Below are 19,283 nucleotides of genomic sequence, written 5' to 3'. Positions count from 1 at the left end.
ACAGCTTTCATCAGTATTTCCTCCACATGAGAGTTTGTTTCCTTTCAAATCAGTGACTAATTTTCACTCTTGTGTGTTTGAGTCAACAGGGCTTCTCCGCAATTCCTGTTGAAGAGGATCAGTTGGTTTGTTATTACTGTGTTTGTCATTTAGTCAGCCCCCCAAGGAGCTGAGCAATTTCCTGTAAAAGTGAAAACGCAAAGTTGCTGCTCTAAGAATTATGTGATCTAATTAAAGACACACTAAGTCATAGAAAAGAATATCAGGAGCAAGGCTGAGAAGAAGGGATTACTGGATTTACTGTGGGTATGACTGTTGATATTGATAAGCAGTAAGGGTAAAGGTTATTTTTTTTAAGATGTTATTCTATCTGTTGATATTCCTAGACCATTGTGTTTTGCATGAATTGCATAAATTGCAGGATTGCATGACTAAAATCTTCCCATGAACAGCCAAAACCTGGAATCTCTCTGAGGCTGGAGAATGACTGGCAGAGGGATTTCAGGTGCTCCAACTCCACTGCACGTGGGGTCAGGATGGGGCTTAACTGACTCCTGGCACTGCTCTGACCTGACAGATGGGAAGGACTGAGGTCCACAATGTGAACAGAAACCCAATGGCCCAGCCTCAGTTTAGGGCACGGAAAAAAGCATCCTGATGTATGCACAACAAATTCTGTCTTTGATAGGTTTTTCCTAGGAAAGTAGTGGCAACACGTAGAGTATTGAAACAGTCTCCATGGTTTTCTCATTCCCTAAGTGATCCAGACTAGACTGTCTTTCCACATAAGCATTTGTCTTGCTTCACCTCTTCCAGGGCCCAGCCTGTGCCACGCACAGCTATTTTCTCTACCCATCCAGATCACCGATTCTTTTTGAAGTAATACTTTTGGCGTATGCCCCCCTTCTGGGTTTCTTTTTATTAGTGTCACTAGCGCAGAGATTTTATGAGTGTCCACGAGCCTTGGATCCTCCCTTGATCACCTGCGGGGCTAGCCAACAGTGTTAATCACACAGGAGGTTTGGGGATAGACATGACCCTGACAAAATTGGGTGGGAGGGAGAACCAAGATAGACCAGCTATGTGACTGAGCTCTCACTACGTTATATGTTTACTGTCTGGTGTTCACTGAGGAGCTAACCTCCTTCAGCTTTTCTCCCCTCTTGCCTGGCCAATCTGTCCTGCCTGTCCCCAGCTTACTCTGGGTCAGCAGATAAGGTGATGAGGTGAGGGGAGGGAGCAAGGGGAGAGTACAGCCCCAGAACCCATCACGCCTTTAATGTTGGCCTCCTCGTTAGCCAGCAGTCGACACAGAGTGGCAGGGTTACTTGCTTTTATTTTCCACTTTCTTTGACCTGGATGGTATTGCTGTTTGACATAAGTAAATGAGACTGAGGGCGAGAGCAGCATTTCTCCTCCTCTGCCACTGTCCCAGGACTCCCGTCAGTAGCTGGCAGCGAGTGCTGGCCAGCTGCAGTGAGCCTTTAGAGCTGTGCTTACAGTCGCTGCAGCTGATTGTCACCCCTTTGGATGTTTGTCTTTGGATCCAGGAAACCCTGCGGGGCAACATTGTAAGAGCGAAATTATAGATTAAAGTTATTTTCTGTGTTAATAATTCAGCACCTCTGTGACAGAAACATGCTTCTTTATAGGGGGATCCATTTCTTTCGCCAGCTGGCCCTTAAAAATGCCTACACATAAGCTGTGATCAGTTTTGTGCCTACTACCATTTTGCTACTGAAGTTGCTTAAAGCCTCAATGACGGCCAACAAAATCAGCATCTGTCTCTTCTGAGTTAGTTTGATTATAAACTACTTGCAGCAGGATTTCTGTGTTTTACTACAAGGTCAGATCTCAGCTAGGACTTCAGTAATAACAGCAAATGTGAAGACTGAAAGGAAGAACTGCAGCTAAATGAGTGTAATCACTTAGCTTTCACTCATATACTATTCTATCTGCTACTGTATTACCAGCACAGAATCATAACTGTGGCTCTAATCACACAACAGGCAAGCAAAGTTTTCACTGAGATACTCTTCCAGAGTTTTACAGCTTATCTGTAAACTTAAGTTCTGGTATGAAGGGTGCACAGAGAAGAAGCCCTTTTGGAAGATATTGAAAAATCCTTATCTTCTAACTGCGAGGATACTTTAGGAATGAAGAAGCAAACATTGTATTTAATACTCTTTTCAATGCATCTGCCAAAATAGAGAAGTAACAAACATGGTAAATGATTAATCTAAACCAAAGCTGTGTTTTCTGATGCTTTTATTGGGGAAAATAAACAACACAAACAACACAGACATTTAAAAATGATGTGCTATCATTTGGTTATCTTTATAACTCTGAAACTTCACAGTTGTTTTTTATCATGGATTTCAGTGCATTCCAACCCACAATTTAAATTCCTTTCCATCTAGATCTGGTTTCTTGAAAACTTTTTTTTTTTCTATACTAAATATATTTAGATAGCCATTGTATAAATTTCCAGAAGTTACTAATAATTTGAAGTTTCTCCATTCTAAATATTTGGTGTGGGTTACTCTGAAGTTAGCTGTGTTACAGAGGGAGGGATCTCTGCATTTTCTGAATATGAAAACCTTTTAAGGACAGGCTCAATAGGCCTGATCAACAGATCAATAGTCAGTGAGTGGGATATCAAACCTGCAGAAATATGCACATCACAAACGAAACTTATAACACGTTAAATTCATCAAAAGAGTGTTTAAGCAAGAAATCGTCTTCCCGTGAAAACAACAGAAATTTTGCCAGGACTTCAGTGGGGTCAGGACTACCGCCAGCCTCCTTCAAATATTCAGCACCCGCTTTGAGTTTCGGAGGCACCTTGTTCTAAGTGCACGGCTTATAAAACTCTGAGCATTAAAGGTTCTCTTTCTTTAGCAACCTCAAGGAGCAATGTGTAAGCTGTAGGAAAGTATTAATCTTTGTTTCAGAGTCTTTTCATCAGATAGGTCAAATGGATAACAGAAGGCAATTAAATGGAATAGATCTGCTTTCTGTGACAAGCCTGCAATGACCTCAAGTCATGTAAGGACAGTAGTTCAGCTAAAATCATCCATTCTCTGAAATCAGTACTGAAAAATGAAAAAATGCCCTTTTAATGGTCACCACTTTCATGGTTATATAGATTAGGGCAGGTTGCTATACATGACTGAGCAAAAAGAACTGGATAATAGGCTTTGATCAAAATTCACTGATCCTCTATGTGCTCAGGAGTCTGCCCAAGACTCTATGAAAGCTGTTTAAGCATCTCCTGATGTGAAGCAATCTTTGCAGCTGTTTAACACACCTTTCAAACCTACAAAGCCTGGAAAGTTGCCCAGCTGTAAATATCAGAAGAGGACCAGTTTGGAGCAATGCAATTTGTGCAGTCTGTTTCAGAAATAAGCTCTTTGTTCTCCAGAAGCCCACACCAGTCAGACAGATGGATGATCCCAGCACAGGAAGCAATACACATTTCTTCTAACTCACTGAGAAGACAAGTCAGAGAGCAAGCCTGAAAGGCAGGCAGAAATGACCTGTTATCACTCCTTTCTGCATATTGTGCTGCATCAGAAACTGCTGAGAAGTGTTGTGAGATGACTATCATTTTCTCTTTTTTTCCTGTGTGAGAGAATTTGAGATCCTGCTAGAGACAGTCTGCCACTATGAAAATCTAGGAAGATGCTCAGAAGATTTGAGATGAAAAGCCTGCCATATACCTCCAGTATTAGTGACCTTTCATGTTCTGAAGTGATGTTTGTCCTGCCTAAAGAAAAGCTACTGCATGAAGACTGCAACTATAAACGTGCTGAGCTTACGATGTCCTATATGAAAGGAATGAACAATATGATGGACTCAGAACAAAGCACAGCATCTTAGTTGTGTTTCATTCAATCTATAGCCTTGTGCTTCCTTACTCAATGAGGAGCTTTCAAGGTCACTGAATCATGTTGAAATTTTTTGAAAATTTTCTAATAGAACTGACTGTTGGTAGGCATTTTAGAAACAAAACAACCTTTTCATCACAGAGACAATGGTCTTAACTGCTTTTTGCTCCATGTTTTAAGAGCACACAATATAGCCTCTTTGATCTCAAGCAGAGTTAAAAAAAAAAAAAAACATATCATAACTCCCCTTACAACATCAAAGGATAGCAAAAAGGAGAGGATAAAGAAGAGGGCACGTTTGTATTTGTCCTCTGTTTCCTTTTCTTTCGGTTAAGTGTTACTCATTTAAAGCAGTGGGTACTCACTTAGTTCAGCCTGTGGGATCTTCTCCTGTTGATTTCCTTACGCTTGCAGATCACCATATGTTTAAGCTGACCTAAACCCTCCATTTACTGTCAGTCCACGTGGCTGCAGCCATGTAAACAATGACCTGGCTACACGCCAGGAAGTCTCACTTTGCCCAAAAGTACCTCTAGCTGTTGGTAAACCTTTTGCTCAGCCCCACGTTGTAACTCTTAAATCAGCTATTCTTTATTGCATGTGGGCTGAATCTCATGTTACACTTCAGAAATCTGAGCCAAAGACAAGAAAATAACTTGGGAGCCGGAGATGGGGGGAGAGGGAGCAAGAAATCATAGCTGTGTAAAACATTTGAAAGGCCTCATTAGATACCAGCGGAGCTGCTGCTGCTGTCATCTGATCTGTTTGACTCTGGTACTTCGAGAGATCGCAGCTGACAGAATGAAATCTGCCACCAGTTCATGTGACAAAAGGGCACTTAATTTTTTTGATCTAGAGGTGTTGACTTGCTTTGGTGGATCTTATACCTCTCGTTCCCATATGCTGCCCAGCTGTTCCTGCGACACGGATCTGTGTTTCATCCACTGCGGTGGTTAGAGGGCTAATGTGTGAATTCAGCTGAGAATGTGCAGTGGCTTCCTTACCCATCGAAATGGCACTGCAGAGAACACCACAGGCAGACAGAGAAGGGATTTTTAAGGTCGAGACTTGGAAATCGGTGCTGTTTGTTGGTGTTTTCAATAGTACCATTTCAGAGACGTCAGCATAAGAAGACTTCTTCAAACCAGAATTTCAATGAGGATTTTTTTTTTCCAAAGTGAAAGTAGGTATCAGGCCTTAGGTCCTTTGCTTTATACTCGATCAATAGATTGCATAGCCTTTTAAATACTGCATAGCCACTTTAAAAGGAAAAATGTTCTTTTCTAGTATACATTTTTTCCCCTTTTGATCTTAAAGGTCTGTGCTACAAAAACTATGTATACTAAGATTAGGATTTTTGAAAAAGGGAATGTAATCTGGATGGGGGACTACAGTGTTGGGACTTGTCTTATTTCTAACTTGGTTTCCCAAGCTGACTGACACATCAACTGCTGAGCCTCTCTCACTTCTTCTACTATCAAATGTTATTGTTATTTAAAATGTTGCTGTTATTTACATACTTTGAAAGGACTGGTTAATTAACAACAGCTTGCAGAGTGATTTCAAGATGGAAAAACATGTCAATTACAACAAACAGTAAAGGCACTGCGAGCTAATTTTCATTGATGATGATGTTGATTAACAAATTTACAGCTCTGACAAACACTGTTACTGTTTCTGAGTGCAACAGTAGGTGGAGAATTGCCATGAGTACCGATGCAGCTGAGTGTTCAATGCTACTAACGTCTCTTTATTATTATGATAATTGTATTCATTGATTACGAGGAGTAGATTTACCAAAGTAAGGGACTGTCACTCTCTCATTAGCTCTGCCTGGTGGTGTGCAAACTGCGTGTCATCTCAAAGGAGCAAGTGCCTTGTGACAGTCTCATTTCCCTTTCTCCTTCTTCCAGCCACTTTATAATAGGCTCCCTCCCAGGTGGGTGCTAACAGAAACCCAACAGGGATGTGTAAGGAACCATACAAACAGAATGGTCTATATGGGGAATAATTCAGGAACATTGCCCCTTTTTTAGATCTCAAATCTAATAACCAGTTCCCTGAATTTGTTTAACCTTCTCTCGAGAGATGGTAGGTTTCCTTTTTTTTTTTTTCTTATGCCAAGGCATTTTACAATGACTTATGGCATCACTAAGGAGCTTCTCTCCAGTGGTTTGAGAATTATAGGACACTTCTCTTTTTTTCATCTGTCTCTACCCATTTTTATTATATTCTGCTACAGTAAATGGTTCACTGGTTATTGAATAATGTCTAAGTATTCTTTTGTATTTCCCCTAAACAGCTAAATTTCTGATTTATAAGGGGTACATTTAAAAGGGGTAAAGTACAAATGTCATCTCATTATTTTCAAACTCAGCTTTGTGAGTTAATACCATATCGGTTACTTGTTGCCCTAGCAACACAATTAAAACCGTATTTTAAAAAGGAAAAGATGCTCTCTACTTTCTGTTAAACAACCCTTTTCTGCTGCCTTGTTCTTATTTTCAGTGAAATATTGGCTTTTTTTTTAAATAAGAAAATTACACTTCAAAAAAGTGTGCTTTCTCAACATTATGGTCATTTTAACTAAAGCGATTGCTGAAAAATGTGCATCTTTGACAATTTTTATTTATGTTTTTTTGGGTGATTTAAGAGCTGTTGTTCTTGTCCCTTCCATGGTTCTGTTAATTGTTTTACATACCTATGGCTTAACATGTTTATGTTATATACAAGCTTGGTCTGGAACCGCAGTTCTGCCTCCTTTCAGCTGCATGCTGTAGCTGTCACAGTAGGACAATCTGCCTCTTTTCTGTCTCCCAAGGCAGCATTGACCAGGGGGTAGCTTGGATTGCTGTACACTTCACTGGGTTTTGTATAAGTTTGATACTGCTTTTGGTCGACAGACCATTGTCGTGCTGATTGAAGACCTAGGCCATGAGGCTTCAGCTTCAGAGTCTGACTGCGCTAGGCTGTTCCTGATGGATTTGGTATGGTATCATGGATAGAGAGGAACACGGCTTGGCTCCTCGAGAAGCTGTCTTTCCTTTTTACCAATGTAAGGATACATCAGAAAAAGATCTGTGAAGTCAGCTATGCATTGTGGAGGGCCTGTATGAGTTTTTGTAATTTTGGTTTTGGCTGAACACCAAAACTGTATGGTCAAACTTTATACTCTGAGAATTATTCGTACTTTATTTATTTAGTTTAGTTTTCTTGCATAGTCAATAAAAAAGCAGATCCTTTCAGAGAGCTGTTTAGAACCAGTATTTCTCCGAGTTCTCTGAGTACTGGTCTCTGTCTCCACTGCCTAAAGACAAACCCCAAGAATACTGCTTTGCTAGTATAGACACTTCAGTAAGGTAACTAAAATGATGCATAGGGGTAGGTTCAATGGGACCATCAAAAATTACCATGGTGGAATGCCATTGTCTCTGTATGTTACCCATAGGTGGAAATTGCCATAGTGAAATGCCAGTGGTTATTACAGAGTGGATATGGAAAAAATAGCACTTGATCTAGCAGGTCTGCTCCCTGTGCATATACAGAAGCAAGTCTGCTAAATAAATGACTTAATGGGAGTTTACTGACTTATTCCTGTTATCGCTGCACAGGCAAGTAGACAGACAGTAGTCTGTCTTGTCTCTGTACTATCAGCAAACAGGTAGGCACTTACAAAGTCCACATCAGTTATAATGCATAACACAACACAAAGAAGCCAGTGAGAGTATAATCTGAACATGCGGTGCTGTATTAATAACTGCCTGGTTTTGATTAGTAAAGCCTTTGCTCCTGCTAAATGGTGTGTGTAAGGCAAAGGACAAGATTAATTTTAGATCCCAGTTGAGCTTGAAAGGCTGAACTGAGTTGATCTGATGAACAGCTGATAAACATAGACAATCACAATGTCATTTTAACAGGAACAGTATGAAAAAGAATAGTTCTTTTCCTTGAATGGCTGCTCACAGCTCATCACCAGAAATAGAGCTTCAATTTTGTTTTTCATTTCGTGTACTGAAGTGGAGAGCATATGCATTAACAGAAAAGCTATACAAACAACTTCATAACATTAGCACAATGCAGTATGTCATTAAAAAATATAAGTGATGAGGTTTGGGAATAATGTGAACAGCTTGACTTTTCCCTGACTATTACTTAGGAATTTGAAATGTCTAAAAGTGAGGTGTGTTAGTGTTAATGAAAACCACCCTGCATGAAATAATGACATAAGAGCTCTATGCCTTTTTACAAGCACAGTAGGAACAGTAAATACATACCACCCATTGACTGCTATCACATCACAATATTTTGATTACTATTAATATTCACATGCCTCAGTAGTCTTGAGGGCTCTGGTACATCAGTCCTGCTCCCACTGCATTTAGTTGCAGAGCTAAACCTCCCATATATTTCAGTAACTACAAAATGTAGCCTTAAACTGTCAATCTAGAAACAGGGATATGTTGTTATTTACTGAACTGTGTGATTACAGTGGCAAAGTCCCTTGGTCCTTTGTCAAACACATTTCTTATCCACATTAATTTTAATTAGGGCTGTGTGAGAAACACAAGTTTTGGAATTCTATATTTAGAAATAAAGGATTTCTGTGTAGAGGAAGGAGGAAAGGTATGTTTGTTTTTTTATGCAGCACTCATGCACTCACATATAAAGTGGGCCAGAGCTTGTAGCTGGAAGGGGGTACTCAGTGGGTATAAATCTCTCTGCTAGCAGTTCTGAATAGGATATAGTCTAAGCATTTTCTATTTTATATTTTTGGTTGATTCTTGCAGCTCCTCTGTACTGCTTCTGTTTTACACATTTTTTCCTTAACATCAGGAGATGAGCACTGTTTTCAGTGGTCTGCTGACTCTATTTCTCCTTCTCTTGGTACTTTTTCAGACCTGCAGCTCCCAGTTGCCACCCCAGAGTGCTTCAGTTGGCGTGGGCTGTCAAGGGCCAGCATTGCAAGCAACGTCACCCATGGCAGCAAAAGCAACGGCAAGACACACGCTGCCCATCTACAGCACTTGTGGAGCCAGGCTAATAGTGCACAGCTGTAAGCTAATCATACCTTACCCCAGAAACTGTGTGTTTCATAATGCATTTAGTTGGGAGTCAAGGATGCAGAATGTAGCGAGAATGGAAACCGCGGCAGATGGAGCACTTAGATGTATTGTATCTTTTTCTATATACTTACATGATGCTTTCTTTTTTTCCTGTATTAGCAAAACTTGTACATGCTTTGTGTGTGAACAACTAAGCGCTTATGTTGAGGGCATTTAGACTCCTAGACAGATAAATACAGATCCAGAGACACCCTTGAATGTTTAGGTCTCTCAGTGTCTGAGATGTTTCCTGTCCTCATTCCTGCCTTACCCCTACTATAGACACACATATATAGTCCTTTGCAAAGAGATTTCCATTAAGTAAAGAACTAAGAAATAGTTTAGAACTAGCTGTCCAAATGCTGTTTCCTATATTTCAGTATCACGCAAAATTCTGTGGTCAGGGGCCCTACCATTCTGCAAGGGGAAGAAAAAAATTTGTTTAGCATAGATACTCTTAGATTCTCTTTAAGTGACGGCAAAACTGAGGCCTGGTGAGGCTATGTCTTGCCAAAGAGAACACAGAAATGGGAGAAGAGTGTGAGGTCCCTCTTTTACCACTAATCACAGTCTTAGACACATATAATTTGTATACTCATCCTCTCTTTGCATTTGCTGTGAGGTAGATCGATATTCAGAGATTTTAACAGACAGATTAATAATCACTTTTGTGAATATTCCCAAGTGTCGTTCAAATTTCCCCATGTAATGAGCTTTTAGAGAACTGTATTTTTCCCCAGTTTTGTTTGTTTCTTCCCTGTTTTTATGCTGATTCTTTTTGTGCAGACTATGGGAGTTGTGGCCTACTATCTAGAGAGCCATGTCACTTCCTGAACTAAATTAACTTGCACTTTTATGGTTAGCTGATTTATTATGGGCTATTCCTAGGTGTTACAGTTTCTCATAATATTTGGAATCGTAGTTCATGTTTTTCCTTAGTATAAGCATGCATTACCACATATTTGTGGTCTTGTATTACACAGAAGAAAGTGCTTATGATAGTGTAGTCTTTCCATACTTTTTTCTGACTTCACTAGAAATCAGTGTTAGATTTGGGTAGCTTTACTATGCACTTCTGTTATTTAAGCTGCTTGGATTTCTTTAATGTTTTTACCTTCACTCTGAATGTCCTGGGTTAGTACTGACAGCTTGTGTAACAAACAATTACAACATGGCCACAACACCCCTGCCTACATGCCCATGCATTTGCCCATAAGTACACTCAACCATAACTCCCTCCTAACACAGTTAATTAGTATGTATGGAAATAAAGATAAAAAACACTGAAAGCAAAAAAAAAAGACTGGATAAAAAGCTTGATTCCATCCTGCTTGGTTTCATCTACTATGTTACCTAACCTTGGGTTAAAAGGAAATTATTTTCTCCCCTGCTTTTTTTATTCTATAGCTCATTTTGCTTCTAAAAGAGATGCAAAAGCTCTTCATTAATTCTCTGCATTGTTATTACTTTCCAGGAATCAGGTTTCAGCCTCACCAGACCACAAGGACATCTTTAAAGCTCAAGACATTTCTGTCATCATAAAAGCATATGTGCTAGTCACATCCTTAACACCTCTGCGGGCATTCATTCATTCAACCGCCACAGTCTGGCATCCACCCAAGAAGAAGCACTTCTCTGTAAAGGTAAAATGTTTTATTTCTTAGTTTCTGCACACTTTTAGGTAAAGTAGAGACAGAAAAACAGGTAATATGCATATTCTCTTTCCCTCTTTCTTTATTTGCAGTCCTGAGCTGATGGTGAATGTTCTCCTCAGGTACAGCTTTCATTTCTCAGAAAAAGTGGGGTTTGGTTCATGACGAAGGGGAGAGCTTGCCTGTGCAGTGGGAATTGTGAAGGGACCTGGGATTTGCTTGCTTCAAAGCCAATTTTTGTTGGTGGCACTGGGCAGCAGTTGCAAGGTTGGAGTTTTCTCTAAAGCACAGCTGCAGGGGTGCTCTGATTCAGTAACATCTTTTGCCTGTATATTGACAGTGTTGTAAAAAAGGAAAGTAAATATTTAAAATGTTTAGATTTCTTTTTTAGGTGCAGTAAAACAGAATGGATGAGGGTCAGGGCATTTCCAAATAAGGGGAAGGAAGAATACTGTGCAGAGGGCGGCTCCCCATGGTCTCTAGGTTTTATGAAGAAGGATGTTTCACACGTGCCTTACTTTGATTAAGTCTGGACATGTCCAAGTGCCTGGAGACACCACTCCAGGTCTCTATGTCTAGTTTGCTCAGCAGCCCTATGGATTTCCAAAGGTATCTTTCCATGCCTTTGTTCTTTCACCAAGGAACTGTCCTTGCAACATGGCAGCTCTTTGTGAAGGAACTGCAGTTCTGTGGCTGCTCTTTTCTTTTTCAAGGAACAAGTTCTCAAAGTAGCAGTGATTTTGTGAAGTGACATAGCTCAACTCATGCAGCAGCCATCAGAGGATGGGTGCACTTTGCACATGTAACTCTCTTGGGGTAGGAGCAAGTCTCATATTTGAATCGGTGTGAATGTTGTGGTATCACTGCCAGGACTCTTGATGATGCTAACCATTTGGTATGTTTTACAATTTTAGTTCTCTGAAAGTTAAATGCCTACTTTAATCTCATTATCTAATTCTAGCTATTGGAGAAACAGGCATCTCTAAAGTATAAAACATCCCACTCAATTTAGACACTATTTTTGGAATGATATGTTTTTTTTCTGCTAGAAATGTCTGCTTCCCTTCTGTTCTGCTGTGACTGCCTTACGGAACATGCCAAATTCTAGATGGCCAAAATTAGGTGAAATAAACCTACTTACCTTCATTTCACTCTTCAGAAGCTGTGGAACCGCATGGAGATAAATTATTTTGCAATTTGTCTGTGTGGGTTTAGGAAGACTACCATAGGTCACCCACTTTAAAACCTTGAAATTCAGTATAATTTTCTGTATTAAAATTCTACAATGTCAAGAAGCATCACTATCATATCTGAAGTAGGCAGTATTTTAAAGGCTAATAGTCATTAGTGATTGTGATAGGGCTCTGTAAAATGGCTCCAGCTGAGGGAAGTCTGCTGAAAGGGGTGCCACCCATCATTTACAGAGCACTTTGGCAGCTGAAGAAGCAATAAAAGTGATAGATAGAAGCAACAGCATGTCAACAGTAGTTCCAATCTGGTTACTGCTGCTGTGGTGTTACATCTTCCACAGCTTTAGGCAGACTTGTCAAAATGGCAAGAAATACACAAAAAGTAGGCATCACACAAAACACATTTGTAATGATGAAGAAAGTTAAATGTAAATCAACAGAATGATGGAAAACAGGGTGTATAAGACTGTCTCTCAGCTTAAGCAACATGCCCTATAAAAAGCCTGGGAGGAGTCAGGAAGTCTCCAGGAGAAGTGAAACACTGAGAATTTACTTAATGGCCAGACAGCACTACTGGGAAAATCATAAAAAGTCTTCTGTGCTTGGTGCAGAGGCATCAGACAGGAGTCATCAGAAAAGATGGCAGCAGTCAGGAAAGAATACCTGGGAGGTTTGAATTCAAACATGGATATCCTGTGAGATGAGATTGTATCAAGTTTCTAGTAAACTTTATGGAGCCATCACTTGATGCCGGTGAGATGTACAATGCTAGCATAGTGATCTCCTCTCCCAAACTATCTAGTGGAGCTATGCATATTCGTTCTAGCCAGGGAATCTGGTCCTGAATGCATATGAGAATGCATATGAATGAGTATTCGGTTTCTGCCAGCTCTAGTGTGTAGGAAGGGAAATTGTTACATTGTGAAGCTCCAATCTGTCAATAGTTCATAGGTGTCTAAGATCTGTTCTTCCAGTGGTTGACAGAATACCCACTTGTGTCACTGGGACCTGATCATGCCTATGGAAGAGACTTTTGTCTGGAAAAAATTCCTAATGTATAATGGTTTTTTTTTTGTTTGTTTTTAATTTTCTGTATTGACATCATAGATGTGTTACCTTTAGTAATGTTGCACAATAATTTGGAGATTTGATTTGGAGATCTGTGGGCAAATTTTCTTGTACCGGTGTAATTAAACCATTATGGGTAAGAAAGAGATCTACAACTGTGGTTGACTTAATTACAACTTTACTAATGCAAATTCAGGATATTTGATCTTCTATGCACAATAACCCTTTACCTTTGCTGGAAGTAACCAGAATGTGGTATATGTGAAAGAGGCATTTTTCAAGACTGGATACCAAATGATACCAAATGATTTAGAGAAACTGTGTAAAGAAAATAATAAATTTAAAGTGTTAAATACTACATTCTCCACTGCGTGTTTGTTAGAAAACTATTGTAAATGACTCTTACTGTTCAAATTTTCTTATCCCAATTGGAGTGACAAGACTTCACAATGAATTCTTGAATAAGCATTGGCCAAATGACAGTTCGGGAGGAGCTCAAGTGCATTGTACATACCAGCTGCCTTTTTTTTTTTGGGGGGGGGGGGGGGGGGGGGGAGAGATTATGCAGATTTTAGTAACTTGGTTCAGAAAGCAAAAGAAGCTAAATATTTAATTGGCATTAGGATTTTGTGTGTCATTAAGGAGTGACAAGAGTGCAGCTCTAGATTTGGGCCCTGGTTGGAAAGATGCAGGAAATGCAGGGGAGGGAATGGCTTTCTGTCACACAAATGTTTTGCTATGAGGCTTACATAATAGCTTTATTTCCTTGAGGAAAATTGGAAACCCTTTATTTAGACCATCTGTGCTTTGAAAAATTATTCATAAAATAGAAGATTTTAATTTTGCATATGGTATCAATTAAAGGAGGGGTCATTGTTAATGTGTGCAATAATCGCCTTCATATTAATTGCCTATGCATGTGTATTGAACAAAAAGATGACCCATGAATAATTTTCTGTTTTATAGAAGCTGGTTTGTAAGACACTCATATATGATTACTTATCTCCAGGTTTAACATACTATAAGTTATCTCCTTTTCTCAGCCACTAGCCTTTCCCAGTGCAGTCCCAGTTCATAACTGAGGGTGCATTTTTGTAGACTCTAGTGGTGCCTCATCCTGTGTCACCTGGGAAGGTGTTGGGGGCTGCTTTGAACTGCCCCATCTCTGGCTCAATGTCCCTTTGCTCAACTAAAATATAAGTCAGGTGCTTCCTGGATTTGAATTCATTGACTGGTGTATGTGCACAGACCTAGATACCCCTAGTTGAAACTATGATTTTAAGTGATTTTCAAGTTGTGCAGTGAAGTAAACATAATATATTAAAGCTGTTTGCTGTTGCTTAAGCTTTCTGTGGTATAAGTCACTATAACTTTCACTGAAATTCTCTTTCTAATGTATTAGCATTTGAAAAATTGAGTAAAGAAAAATATTTTTCATACTTAATATGTATGTAAATAAAACTGGACCCTCAAATATCCAGGAAATATGTCTTTTAATATGACATGGAGGTCTGGCTTAAAGCAGAATGCTGAAAATTAGATTGCAGTATTGCCCTCAAGTGGCCAATTTTGATACTACTTCAAGTAAAATTCAAAGATGAATATCAAATAGAACGCCTTCATGCAGATAAAGAGCAAAACGCTTAAAAACAGTGGAAAGACTCAGGATTTTTTTCTTTGTTTTATTTTTGGATTACCAGTTGTTGCCCTGACACCTAGCGAGAGCAAATGCAAAAGCAAATTACCATCAACTCTTAAAAAGATTGCAGGGTTATTTGGGAAGAAAAATTAAATGTGTGCATTAGGTGCTGTAAGAACTTAGCATGTGCATTTCACTATTCTTACAAATAGCCTGTGCAGAGAATCAAATTCTCTAATGGTCCCACTCCTGGGAGATTAAGCATAACGTAAATGCTCTTTGTTTTCTGTCCTTATAACATCTAGAACCCTATAATTTCCCTTTTCACTAATATATATATAAAAAAAAAGTCTGTTTGGACTGGGGAATATCAAAGATATGCTTATATGACATACTGTATCTGTCATAGAAAGGTACTCATTAATACTTAGGCAGACTGTACCTGCTTCTGGTAACCTGCAAGGTAAGACGCACTGAAGTGGAAGTGGAATATATATCTTTATATTTAATAAACTCCAGTGGACTTCAATGCTACAGAGCTCTCTAATGGATTTTTGAATCCGTTTATGCTTTTGGTCTTCCCAACAACCTGCAGCAATGAGTCTCTAGAGATTAATTATGTAGATTTTTTTCTTTGCAACTTCTACCTGATTATTAGTTTCATGTCCCTGATTCTTGTCTTTAGAGAAAGAATGAATAATCCTTCCTTCTTTACCCTCTCCGTGTCTGTGCCAATCTGTCAGGCAGTGTACAAATAGAATTAAAATTCTTCCTGGAGCTCTTTTCTGCTCTTCTCAACATGAACATCCGAGTTTCTTTGGTAACAGCTCTAGACTGATTATTCTTTATAACAAGTAGGTATGTCATAAATAAATCTTAACACACTAATCCAGGCCCTTAGCTCTCTGTTTTTCTTCTTGTTCATAGATCTTCTTGCTCTGGCTCTTCAATCCAAGCAGCTTCGTAAACATGTCTCCACATGGCTCCCAACTTTCCCAGTCCTATCTCCTATTATCCTGATTCCTCTTCTCATTTTTCCCTTTCTGCCTTCCAGCTTCCCTTAATCAAGCTGCTCCACATTTGTTTCTCACAGCAAGCTGGAAAATGTTGTTAGTAAATCACCTTTACTTTTTCACTAAGAAGTTGATGCTGCATTGGGAATCAATTCTTAGTTCAGACCCATTCAAAGGACTCAATTTAGTGGTTGCTGAAGCTAGCGAACATCAATAACCAGTGACATCAATAATCTTTGGACTTAGTGTTAAGAGCAAGGATCTTTAGAGAAAAGTTTTCTCAGAGGGTCTTTTCTCCTTTATTCACCAGCAAAGATTTAAAATAAGACATCCAGGAGCAAACACTGAAATAGGTGGACATTGTCCACTGAACTTGATAAACAAAGAATATCCTCTGAGTAAGTATGCTTAAACAGTGCTGAGGGACAAGAGGGTTTGTTGTTGTTGTTTTCCGCACCTTTTAGATACCATTTCTTTATAATAACTTAGGCAAAGAAAAAAAATTATATATCAATGTGAAATTTACTGTATAGAACAGCTGAATAACATCCTGGTTTCCCCCTTCATAACAATAACATACATAAAAATAAACCACTAGTGGACTAAACAGACCTACCTAAAGCTAACACTATCAGCTTATGATAAATTATTGCGCTATTGAGATGTATTCTAGAGCCATTGTTTTTGATTATGAGTAGTTTTTCTCCCATTATATGTGTTAAAACTATACGCTGTGATCAGTGAAGAGGTTTGTCTGTGCTACCAGGCAATAGAGGAAACAGTTTCATTTCAAAATCTGTTTTTTTTCAGGCCTTCTATGTGGAATCAGTCTATATTTTTTCAGACACTTTAGATATCTAGATACATCTATAGATATAGTCAAAGAGATTCTTGTGTGTAAGAGTATTTCTGTATCTATGAACAACTACTTACATGCAAAAGTATTTGGTCTTGGCGAAAAAATATCACCAAATATAGATTCAGTAAGAAGAATAAATGTACGAAAGTGTACTGAAAGTACACAGCTTACACTGAAAAAGTTAGAAGAGTGATTGATTTTATTCAAGTGAAAACATTCTTGGCAATTTTCAAAGAGAGGTGGTTACATTCTTTTGAAACCCTGCAGATCCAATTGATCAGAAAGACGCAAAAGCTCTGATGCATAGCAAAACAGTCTGGAGAGGATACCCTTTGTTATTTCAAAAAGTGCCTTTTATTTATTTTTATTTGATTTTATTTTGTTTTGTTTTATTTTTAAACCAAAGGTCATGTTTTATATCAGCAGCAGTAAACATTGCTCTCGAATATTATACTGACAACTTTATCTGTCCTCTAGTTTTGAAGGTTACAACTAGGGGCCAATATCATTTCAAAATGTATTCATACAAATTCTGTAGAGGGTGATGCATCAAATCCCAAAATATAAACCTCAAAATTGCACTGAATTACTCAGTAGCTCCAATGGCTTTTCATCTTCTAGCTCCTCACCTCTTGTGTAGGTTCAGAGATCAGCTACAGCTCCCAGGGTGTGATGCTGTTGCGAGAAAAAGCTGACGAGTTCACATTGTTTTAACAAAATCAGGATAGAAGTGGTTAACTGGTGATACGTAGTTAACTTGCAGCCAGTATTAGTAACACATGCAAAATCATTATCAATACCAGAACAGAGAAACCATGACACCAGAAACTTCAATAATGTTAATAAATACTACATCACTCTAAACATCCTCCTACAAATACCCCCCCTCCCAAAGTTCTAGTCACACCCACCCATTCACGCACTCTTATGCTCTCCCCGTCTTGCAGACAGCATGGGTTACAAAGATGGCCCCATTCTCCTGCGCTACGGGTTCTCTACTTTCGTGCACCTCTGGTTGGACAAGTGGGAGCTCCAGCTCTGCATGTACCCACTCCCTGTGTGCCCACGCAGGAGCCATGCCAATGCTGACAACCCAGTAAAACCCTACAGTCCAGGCAGAAGCTGTGGTGCTGGTGGGCTGACCTCTGCTAGTGCCTGACCAGGTTTTGCCTGCTGCCGTCTCTGCTCCAAAGCCTCTTCCCACCCCTGCTGCAAATTTTCATGCTTCTTTAATGTTATTTTTCAAGCTGACTCCTTCCTTCTAGCAAAAGTCACTTTGTAATTTCCTGGTTGCTGTTTAATCTTGCTGATGGTTGCCTTTAACATCATCAATTTAAGGCAAACACCCTCCCAGACAGCTTTGTATATTCAAGTCACACAGATATTTTTATCCAGAAGATTTTGTCAAGGGTGGGCTGTGTGAGCTCTCCCGGGTTATATCTCCTGCCCGTCTTCGGTGTCTCATTTAGATTCCCTGTACACTCACTAGAGGAACAGATCAGTTTCAGATTGTAATTAATGTCACCATTTCGAGATGTCTACCTTAGGATGGCATAAATCATGCTTTTGAAGTGTCTGTCTTGTGCAATGAAGTGTGAAAGGAACTGAGACATTTACCTCGTACGTAGACACAAGCCACGTAATTTTGTCGGGTGGCATTCCTCCATAGATTTTGACACCTAAGTGAATTGTCTGCATGAGAGTTGTGCCTCTGAACTCCTATTGCAATTAACAGAAAGCTAATCAATGCAGTCAGCAAAGGTAAGTGTTTTAAGTTTAGTTAAGTTAGTTAAGGATAATCTTTCTTGTTTATCTTGTCATGTGGCAAGACTATGCCAGGACTGAGCTGGAAGGCAATCCCAGAAGGATCACTACAGTTTGTTTTAACTACAGTAAAATTCATTTACATATTCTGTGGAGTGTTGGAGTCTGACACCCAGTACACGCAGTGAGTGTGCTGTGTCTGCTCCTCAGCATGCTCTGAACAGGCCTCCTAAAACAAGGGATGGAGGTAGAAGACACAGCTGTCTGAATCAATTTCTACCCTTCCTCAAGCAAATCCTCAGCTAACCATTCAGCTAGCTGCCCTAGGCTGCCCCAGAACCTCTCCTAAGAAATTCATTCGCAGAAAACATGCCAGAGGAAAATCCTCTCAAAGGAATTACTACAGTCACCATAGCATGCAGCCCCGCGGATGGCACGCTCTTCCACTCTCCTTTAGTGTCCATGAAGCTTGTCAATTAAATTGTATTTTTTTTCAGTCTGTCAGGCCTTTTACTGATGGTACAGTGTATTTGTGAGGAGTCAAAAGAACCCATGTCACTGAGATCGTTAAGGCTTATTTTAATGACTGCAGATTAAAAAAAAAAAAAAAAAGAATTCAAAGAGGGTAGAGAAAAAGTATTTTTAAATTAATATTCTGGCCAAATACTTTTTTCCAATGGCTTATCCTAAAGGAAGAGTGGTTATCAGTGAGCTAAAGGTCAATGAGTTAAAGTAAATCTTAAGAATATTTAAGTTTCTAGTTCATTCTGCCTTTAAAGAAAATGTGCACTTGATTTATGTAATTTGACTGCATTTGCACATTTTCTGAAAAGCATTACATAAATGTGTGGAACACACCCCTGACTGTATGCATCCAGTGTGTGGATGAACATTTTCAAGCTCCTGAGAAGTCTTGCAATTCTGTATACAATGGTGTCGTTGTACAATATATATGTCCATGTGTGCATTAAGTTTTACAGCCTACTAAAATTTAATCCCTATACCTCTGCTCAAAAATTTGCCAGCCAGAGGTCAGTTTTCTCCCAGACTAAATTCCTGTGATTGCCACCAGATTTTTCCATTCTGTCCTCTTTTTGCTATTCAGT

General features: G+C 39.3%; 1 protein-coding gene across 4 annotated transcripts in view; it reads left to right on the top strand.

Moving 5' to 3' along the window:
* CPED1 (cadherin like and PC-esterase domain containing 1) overlaps window positions 1-19,283 on the top strand; it is a 151,832-nt gene that overhangs the window by 39,964 nt on the left and 92,585 nt on the right. For all 4 annotated transcript variants that reach the window (XM_083830879.1, XM_083830878.1, XM_083830877.1 and 1 more), the window contains 2 exons: window positions 8,787-8,943; window positions 10,467-10,635. In XM_083830879.1, the coding sequence (XP_083687005.1) occupies window positions 8,787-8,943; window positions 10,467-10,635 (326 nt within the window). The remainder of the gene's footprint in view (window positions 1-8,786; window positions 8,944-10,466; window positions 10,636-19,283) is intronic.

Source organism: Anser anser (assembly GCF_964211835.1).
Source record: "Anser anser genome assembly, chromosome: 1".
Taxonomy (NCBI): domain Eukaryota; kingdom Metazoa; phylum Chordata; class Aves; order Anseriformes; family Anatidae; genus Anser; species Anser anser.
This window is presented reverse-complemented; position numbering and strand designations above follow the sequence as displayed.